The 9,587-nt window shown below is 47.4% G+C and overlaps 1 protein-coding gene across 1 annotated transcript; it reads left to right on the forward strand.

Moving 5' to 3' along the window:
* Positions 1–1,253: 1,253 nt before the first annotated feature.
* On the forward strand, positions 1,254–8,948 carry ints5 (integrator complex subunit 5). Its single transcript, XM_086105917.1, has 4 exons — positions 1,254–1,463; positions 2,858–3,110; positions 4,704–6,680; positions 7,802–8,948. Exons 1-4 carry the CDS (start codon positions 1,369–1,371, stop codon positions 8,507–8,509), a joined length of 3,033 nt encoding a protein of 1,010 aa, XP_085962043.1. The 5' UTR covers positions 1,254–1,368; the 3' UTR covers positions 8,510–8,948.
* Positions 8,949–9,587: the final 639 nt, after the last annotated feature.

The raw sequence follows: 9,587 nt of genomic DNA on the forward strand, positions 1-9,587 counted from the left end.
ACACACACACACACGCGCAAATAGCACTCGTGTGGTGGTAATTTCCTTCTCTGCGGACTGCTTCTCATTTTCCCGCTCATTTTTAAGTGGCGCAGCGCACTAAAAGGTCCGACTAGAATGTTAAATCACGCACTTTGGTTCTACCTTTCGCGTCGGCGACTCGGCACGACTGCGTAATCTACACTCGGAGGGGGGGGGGGGCACAGGGGAGGCCAGAATCAGTGCTACAGGGGCACTGGCCCCCCCGTTGACCCCCCCCCCCCCAGAACTGCCACTGCCTGGGTGTAACTCCCTCCTGCTCGGTCTCCCTCAAAAAACCCTCCATAAGCTTCAGCTGGTCCAAAATTCAGCCGCTTGCATTATCACGCTCACACCATCCATAAACCATATTACACCTGTCCTCCAACATCTCCACTGGCTCCCCATTATACACCGCATTCAATATAAAATCCTGCTCCTTACATTCAAAGCCATCCATAACCTTGCCCCTCCATCCCTGTCTGACCTCATCCATATTCCTACACCTGTCCGCTCTCTTCGCTCCTCCTCCTCTGTCCTCCTCACTGTCCTCCCTGCTCGCCTCGTCACCATGGGAAACAGAGCCTTCAGTCGCTCTGCTCCCCAGCTCTGGAACACACTCCCCGCTGACCTTCGTAACACAGACTCATTAACACATTTCAAATCCAGCCTCAAAACACATCTGTTTAGACAAGCTTTTTCACTCCGACCATAAATCCATTGTCTCTATTTTGTTTTATTTTATCTTATTCTATTTGATGTTGTTTTTAACATTGTATTTGTGTTTCTTAACTGCTTGTTGTAAGGCGTCCTTGAGTTCTTAGAAAGGCGCCCACAAATAAAATACTGTATATTATTATTATTATAAATTGTCCCTGGGTGTGAGTGTGAGCGCAGATGGTTGTTCGTCTCTGTGTGCCCCGCGATTGCCTGGCAACCAGGTCAGGGTGCCCCCCCGGCCTACTGTGCAGAGACAGCTGGAATCGGCTCCGGCATGCCCGCGACCTTTGTGAGGATAGGCGGATTAGAAAATGAATGCACGGATGGATGGATAGATAAATCTCTAGATTGATGGATACATCATTGTGACGCACCGAATTGAATTCAATTTTGGGATCAAACAGCACACCATCGTCTGTCGAATTGGACACAAGATGTCGCCAACGATATCACTTGACGCCGTCGTTTTACTTTGCTCCATCGAAGAAGAAGAAGAAACTTCCGGCCAAGGAGCACCCTTTCGGCATATTCTTCCCTTCTCTGTTTCACAGAGAATAATAAGATAAACGTGTCATAATTGCTCACATTGAAGCATCGAGGACGCTGGTTTTTTTTAAATGTAACATTCCAATGTTACGAGACCAAGCGATGTCCGTGGTGTTTGACGGTAGTCCGCTGAATGCGATGCAGAGCTCTCATACTCACACACCGCTGACTGTCCTGAGGTGAGTGGGTGGCGCTTGGAACCGCCTGGGTTGCCTCGCCGTGCTTCCAACTCCACGCAAGAACCGCTTTTGCATTTACTATCGAACATAACTTAACTAACACCACCAAAAACATATTAGCAAAGCCTCAGTTGTTCATTTTTATCATAATACTACTTAGATTTCATAGTAAACAGCACAAAAAATAAGGGACTTTGTGTTTGGTAGGCTATACGTTGTGAGCATACCTTTCGGCAATTCAGTATGTCGTTTACCTCTGGAAAGCCTGTTCATTTTCATTTGAAATGATACCAAGCATGACGGGTGCCATCCCACGGCAGTGCGCGAGAAGGTGCCAGTCTTTTTTGGTCGTGTGTGGGTCTTACACACATTACCGAGGCTCCTGTGTGTTAAATGAAATAAAATTGCCAAGTTGTCTTGTTTCTTAAAATCAGCACTTTGTGTGCAGCGATGGCTGTTTGAAAGTGCTCTATAAATACTGTTGAGTTGAGTGTTGAAAAAATGTTCAGTCCACATTCAGTACTGGATATGGTGAGAACGGAGTTTATAATGGATTGCTTCTGTAGGAGTGCTGCTATTGGAAATTTTAGATGTAGACTGATATAATCCGATCCATTTTTTTTTGGTTGATATTGGACGGATATCAATATTGGCTTGTAGCATCCCTAGTCTCAATCGATGCAAATATTTATGTGATTGATTGCATTTTTTTTTTAAAGCAGGGCATCTTTTGACTTTACATTGGAACGTGCAGAAGTACTGTACTATACAACTCATTTCACTGCCATATTGTCAGTTACGTTTTTTCAACAGGGATGGGTGGGTGAGCGTCTGATGCTTCTCCACTGTAAATTGCAAACTTTGAAACACCTTTACTGATTCACAATCACCAGGAGATGATGACATTGATTCCCTTTTTTGGATATGAAATGGGGACAGTTTGCGAGTCCTGGAATAAGGAGCTGCATTTTTTGCAACTTACCTTTTTTCTACTGCTGATTACAAAAGAAGGGGAAAAGGCAGAATCAAACTTTTTTTTCTTGGTGAGAGGACAGAGTCTATTCCTGCATTTGGTAGATTCGCTGTCGATATACAGTCGTCATTAAATACAATATCCTGTGGGTCTTGAAAATGTCAAAGGTGGCAGTGAATTTAAGCAGTGTGGTGAGTGCAGAACCGAAAGTCATTGTGCTCTCTTGCGATGCCATATCAAATGAATTAAAACAAACAACCGCGAGAAAAAAATATAATGAATTTTCAGGGGAAGTAAGCGTTTGTTGCTGTTTTTTGTGTTTTGTAGTGCTGCGTATCACATTAATTCTCTCGCATCATCATTTTCCTCATCAAAACTTAGCTTTGTTCGTACCCAACTTCTTATTCCGTTTCTCCCTTAGTGGCCAGGAACTGTCTCAGGAGATCAAGTCTTTCATCAGTGGCGTTGACACAGTCCAGGGTCGCAAGCTCAGCGTCCGGGAACACGCCCGTTGCGCTGTGCGTCTGCTGCGTTCCGTCCCGGCCTGTCGAGGAGCCGTGCTGGAGCATCTGAGGGGCGTCTACGACGAGCACGTCTCCGTCTTCCTGCTTCACCTGGAGACCGAGGGCGACGGGAGCTCTGGCGTCAGCTCGAATCTGGAAGACATCATTCAGGTGGGAGGATCTCCGAGTTATTTTTGAACATTTCCATCACCATCTTCAAGGGGCTGTGCTCATTCTCGTAAAAATGCATTGAAACAACAAAACCGATTCCACTTGACAAGCCTGTCGTATGGTTATGTACTTCAGATAGAGACACCACATAACTGAAATGCCTTATGGGACAGGCTACAGCTAAATGACAAGACTGTTAGAAACATATGCGGCTGGATATTACAATCTAAGTAATGACGAGCTGTTTCAGTTAAACCTCGTCACGTTAGCTCGAGAGATATAACAAATCCGTATGTTATAGCGGTAATTCATTGGAACCCTTTTCAATAAAATGGCCGCCAACTAAGATATACAATACGGTATGAACACAGAGAGGTGTAAAAACATGAATATGTAATACAATAGAAACATGTCAATTACAAATATGCGTATATGAAGAAAAAATGATTTTATAAGACATGAAACAAACAACTGCAGTATTCCTACTTCATCTCTGAAACATTCAGTCAGCGAACGGAGGGGAATCCGAGCCGTACATTTTGTGCATAAGCAAGGTCGTGGCGGCAGTTAGCTTCCCACGGTTCATTGTAACGAAGACCTTTTCACTATTTCGTGGGAAAAATCTGGTTGTTATAATGAAGTTTATGTTATAAAGATGTTCTTTGTAAGCAAAATCGGCAAATGGAAATTTAATTGTGTGAAATCTGGACTTTGAAATGTGAACGTTGTAAACGGCGTAAGTTGAAACAAGGTTCAACTGTACTCTAAAGACATATTTGTTGTTATATCGGAGTGCCTTGTTCAAGAAACATTTGTGCTGAATGTTTTGGAACCTACATTTGGCTAAAAAAAAATGGCATCAAAGTTGTAAGACGTAACGGCTGTACTTGGTATCGACGTATACTTTTAAGTCAGAGATGGGCAACTTAAATGATGGAGGGGACCACCATTTTTCATCAGTGCCCCTGGAGGCCCACATAGGACCACACACTTCCTAAACAGATGTATGAGAAAAATACAGTTTTAAATATGGACGGTAAATACATTAAAATTTTTGACAATACATTTTTCAGTGCGTGTATAAAAGATTCACGATCACAAACATTCCAAATTGTACATAAACGCTGATAACCCCCCCCCCCCCCCAACCAACACACACACACCAAAAATGTGGCCTTATGGACTCCCCTCCCAAAAAAAAAAACAACAACAAAAACCCCCCAACCTAAAACAGAAAAAAAAGATGACGAGAATAAAACCACCAGTACCAATGGTGGTTTAGGACCACTGACATTCGCTGTACGCTTTATACACAAGCAAGGTGGTGCTATCAGGGTACTTTCCCAACGTCGGAAACTTGTTAACGCACCATGCCGTTCTGCACATTATTTGTTTTTTTCCGATTAGAACGTTTTATAGAGTCGAGATAAACCAAAATCGAAATCTTGATTAAACATTTATGACTATAAACATCCGGCCCGAGTATCGGTGCGTGTACCGATCATCTTAATATTTTGTATCTCAGATCAAAGCTCCTTCCGCTTGATTAAATCCACTTTTCTGAATCTGAATTTGGCTTTGCGTTTGTCTTAGGAGGTTCACGGTGTTCTCTCTGAGTTCATTCGCCTCAACCCGCGGGCTTGGGCTCCTCTGGTGTCCAGCTGGGCTGTGGACTTACTGGGTCAGCTCAGCAGCAAACATGCCGGTCGAAGAGTTGCCCCCCACTCCTCCGGCCTCAATGAGCTTCTCCAGCTTTGGATGTCCTGCGCCGGCACTCGTTCCCTCATGGAAGCCTACTCTCAATGTTTGGCCGCAATGCTGGCCTGGTGCCCCGACGCTTGCGTGGACGCACTGTTGGACACCTCGGTCCAGCATTCCCCGCATTTTGACTGGGTAGTGGCTCACATCGGCTCCGCCTTCCCGGGAACGATCATCAGCCGAGTCTTGGCTTGTGGACTGAAAGATTTCTGCTCCCACGGCACCAAGGATCAAGGGCCGCCGGTGAACGGGGTGGACAAAGGCAGCCGAGTGCCAAAGATCGGCTCGGTGGTGGGAATCTTGGGACATCTGGCGGCGCGCCACTCTGACAGCATCCGAAAAGAGTTGCTCGGGATGTTCCGAGAGAGCCTAAACCCATCGGCGCCCGTGTCTCCCGCTTCATCTTCAACCTCCTGGGAGGGTTCCCCTCAGCTACGTCGAGCGGCGGTACCCTTTCTTCTTCAGTTGGCCGCAATGTCTCCAAACCTCTTTGGCGCCGTGTCTGCCGAGCTGGTGGATCTGCTGCGCCCGGCCGTCCTGCTCCAGTTGCACAGTTTGTTGCAGGGACTCCCCAGAGAAGAATTGGATAACATGCTGGGCCTAGCTGTCCACCTTATATGCCAAAGCCCGTCGGGGGGCGCCCGGGTCCTCCGCTTTCTGGCAGATACGGCAACGCCGGCCTCGGTCATCATCTCCGGTCCGATACCGTCCCCTCACGAAGGCGTCAGAGAAGGTTGCGACGGCCTCGTGCAAATGCTGCTCCTGCACCTCCACAAGTTGGTGTACAACCGCTCGGACGGTGCGGACGGACATCCCCATCGCTCGGCTTCCCCTCGGCCGCGGGTCGTCGTCCCGTTCCTGGAGGAGTTGCGGGCGCACGTCAGCGAGCTGTGCGCCGAGACGTTGAGACTGGAGAGGAAGCGGCACCTCTGGCTGCATCAGTTGCTTTGCCTGTTGTCCGTATACGGCGGCCCCAGCGTGGCCACCGAAGCCCTCTGTCAGCTCCTCACTCAGGCCCGCAACCCGGAGGAGTTGGCTCTGGCCTGGCAGCTTCACAACACACTCTCGTCCTGCTCGGCGGGGCTCATTCCTTCGGCCGTGGCCTACTGCGTGGCCCAGATCCACACGCGCACCTTGGGACCTAGGCAGCTCAGGCAGCTGCTGCTAAACCTGGCGACCGTTCTCCAGAGTCAAGATGAAGACAGAAGAGGAACACCGGACGCTCGGTCCACCATGGCTGTCCGGGTGGGATCCGCGGTGTCCGTACATCTCCACGATTTCAGCCCGCTCCTTCTCCACGGCGACCCGACGGTGTCCCAGGCTGCGGTGCGGCTCCTGTCGGCCAGTCCGCTCCCTCGCGCGGCCTCCCCGGCGCACCTCCTCCTGCTCTCCCGTGCCGCCGTCGCTCATTTCTTCCTCGCTCTGCGGAGGCGAGGGGAAGCGGGGAAAGCGGGAAGAGACGGGGGACAGGCGGCCGAGGCCGTGAGCCGTTCTGTCCGGTTGCTGTCCCGTTTTGCCGCATACTCCACCCTTACTCTCAAGGCGGTGCTCCAGCAGCTGGTAGAGGGAGCGCTGCATAAAGGCAACGCGGGGCTCTTCGGAGGGCAGATTGCAGACATGTCGGGCGCTCCTGTGCCCTCCCAGTCGGGATGCCCTGATCTGGGAGCCTCCTTGCTGGACATCAACTGTCGGTTCGGTACGACGGTCAACTTTTCAGGAAGCGTGTGGTCTGTGTTTCATGCCGGGGTGATCGGCAAGGGATTGAAGATGCGTACCGATTCACCTGAGCCGGACCCATCCGGGGTCACTCTGGTGAGTAAAGTCAGTCCGGAGGATAAAAAAACCAAAACCAAAAAACTGTCATACGTTTAAAAAATTTTTTTTATTGAATATTAATTAAATTATTACGTTTTTAAAAATAAAATCAAAAAGAATTTATTAGTTTTGTAAAAAATATATATATATATATATATATATATTTTTTTAATAAACCTATTTTAAAAAATGTATCATTAAAAAAAAAAGTTTCCACCGAACGGCACAATTTGTACCAGACTGTTTCAATATTATTTTTCTGTATTTCCACTGTAAAGTGAGCCTTTTTGTCCCACATATTGTATGCGTTGCCGTACCCGTTGGCAGTATAATGATCTAGTCGGTTGTGTAATGTGGAGCTCAACACAGTGCTGTCCATTAATTAGTCGTGAGCGGTAATTCTCAACCGGCGCTACAGGATCCAGTAGTGGGTGGGTTTATGACGCCACCAACGTACGATATTTCGAGCTTGCAAGTAATGGATAATGAACTAGTTTGCACATTACCGTAAGACTACACAGCTCAAGAAGGCATGCTCAATTTGTGCTGTACTGGCTGGCTTTTCATTGGATTCTTTAATATTCATCAATTGTCTTTCAAACAAACGGTTCCCCTAATTATAGTTTAACGACTGCATTAGTGTAGATTAGTGATTACACAATGGCACGTTCCAACTTAAGTACAAATTGGGGTTCTGTCGCTGCCATAGTAGCAACCCCACTATAACACGGAGGACCCTTTGGCCAATAAAATGGTTGGAGTTGCCTTTTCTTTGGGAAATAAACATTATTATTGCCGGGTAGGCAAAAGAGATTACCGGTAGTTATTGCTTTGGGAAAGAGACTTCCCTAAAAGAAAAATGATCAGTGTTAAGATTTAAGTGAAATTCTGTCATGTTGAGTCATCTTGAGTTTCCTAATAATGTGAAAGGCACTTCAACATGTAACCAAATTTTCATACACACCACAGTGAACGCCAGCCTGACCAGGATTGACCCATTTGAAGCGTACCGCTTGCCAGAATGTGGCTTATTTGGCGCCGAAAGAAAAAAAAGTATTGAGATGAGTTGCCCCTGACAACCGAATGTGCACATCACCATTGTTGTCTCCTTTCTTTAGAACGTGCAGACACTGCTGACCGTCGTGGTTCAGTGTTGTAGCTCCTCCGGTCTCAACGGCTCACGGCCACCCGCGGACCCTGACGAACCGCCGCCCGTCAACGCTGAGGCGGCCAAGGTGATCGCTGTCACGCTGGTGGAAAACGTATGTCCGGACGTGGCCAACGGGGAGCTGTCGTGGCCTCCCGAGGAGCACACCCGCACCACAGTGGAACGAGACATTCACATTCGGCGCTGCTTCGAGGCCCACCCCGTGCTCTTCACTCTGCTTCAGGTAGTGGCCGCAGGACGCCCGGCTCTTTGTTACTGCTCGGCAGTGCTCAGAGGCCTCCTGGCCACCCTGCTGGCCCACTGGGAGGCGTCTCGCGAGGCCTCATCCGCAGACTCCCCGTGGCATCTGCGGGCCTCCTGCCTCCTGGTGTCCTGCATGGGCGAGGGCCAGCTTCTGCCTCCCGTGCTGGCTAATGTCCACGAGGCTTTCTCCCACCTCGCACCTTTTGAGGTGAGGCTGCTGCTGCTGGCAGTATGGGAGTATGTGAGGGCCAACGGTCCCATGCCTCAGAAATTTGTCTTCAACCCGGACAAGGGTCTTTTCTGCAGAGATTTCTCCCGGGACGGCGATGTGGCGCGATACGTGTCACCGATTCACAGTGTCCTGCATAAGAACATTGACAGACTGGGACACCTCTGCTGGAGGTTTCAGCTCTGAGAGAAACGCCGCCGGGGCACACGTAGAGAGAGGAAAATAAACGCTTGTGTTGCGCTACGAGTCGACTGCGGGACTCCTATCACTGGAATTTACTTTCCTACGTGTCGCCGTGTGCATGGGTGTGTGCGTCTTTTGTACTCTATTTTTAGACTTTATACTTTTCTAGTGCATTGTTTCTGAGAAAAGGCAAAAATGTGTACCGAATATTGACTTACCTGCACTTAATTCAAGAAGATGGAGCATTTATATCATTCTGCTTTGGGAATTACAATTTCTTATCGTTTATTATATTATCAGTATGAATTTAAAATGAATCCTTCTTTCAAACTTGGCTTATATGCTTTAAAAGGCTCAAAGTGTGAATTAGTGTTTGTACCACTTGGAAAAAATAAATCTCACAAATACATCTCGAATTGAGACGTAGAAAACATTGACACGAGATTATGATTGGGGCTGTTTTCTATCTCACTTTGATCATCTTTTCGACAGATGGGATACATTAGTAGTTGTTCCTTCAGAATCCAGCAAAACAGCCTTCCAGAAAGACTTCAATACATTTATTTTATTTTTTAAATCAAACTTTCCAAAAACGATTATAACCAAGGCTCTTCGTAGTATGATCATTTTATTTACCGGTGATCTATTCTTGGAGTGCTTTTGCTTAGGAACGAAACCTTTGCATTAAGTATTTATTTGTTTTTCAAAGGCCCTTTTGTGTAAATTGTGCACAACTGGGTTCCAAAAATGTTCACTCCAGTGTGGCGATACGCAATAATCATTTATACATAAGTGGTGTTTTTGATACTGTACTGTTCATTCAATACGACACATTGTTCGTTCAGGTGAAATTTCAAAATGAACCTAAAATGCGCTACAACCTTTACAGCAGGGTAGAGAACTCCGGTTCTTCGAGAGCCCTGTCCCGCATGTTTTAGATTGCTCCCATCCCCGACACACCTGATTCAATTGTTAATAATCATTTTAGGCCTCTACAGAGCTTGCTGATGAGCTGATCGTTTGAATCAAGGCGTGTTGAGGTAGGCGAGATCGAAAACGGGCAAGATATGGCTCTCACGGA

Source organism: Hippocampus guttulatus, chromosome 2 (assembly GCF_054856545.1).
Source record: "Hippocampus guttulatus isolate MCC_2025c chromosome 2, RoL_Hgut_1.0, whole genome shotgun sequence".
NCBI lineage: Eukaryota > Metazoa > Chordata > Actinopteri > Syngnathiformes > Syngnathidae > Hippocampus > Hippocampus guttulatus.

What these genes read in the sequence shown, in the direction of transcription:
- ints5 (XM_086105917.1), top strand. Translation starts at nt 1,369, where the DNA reads ATGTTACGAGACCAAGCGATGTCCGTGGTGTTTGACGGTAGTCCGCTG. An exon ending in ACACCGCTGACTGTCCTGAG is followed by an intron (nt 1,464 to 2,857) that starts GTGAGTGGGTGG and finishes TTTCTCCCTTAG; the next exon opens with TGGCCAGGAACTGTCTCAGG. An exon ending in ATCTGGAAGACATCATTCAG is followed by an intron (nt 3,111 to 4,703) that starts GTGGGAGGATCT and finishes CGTTTGTCTTAG; the next exon opens with GAGGTTCACGGTGTTCTCTC.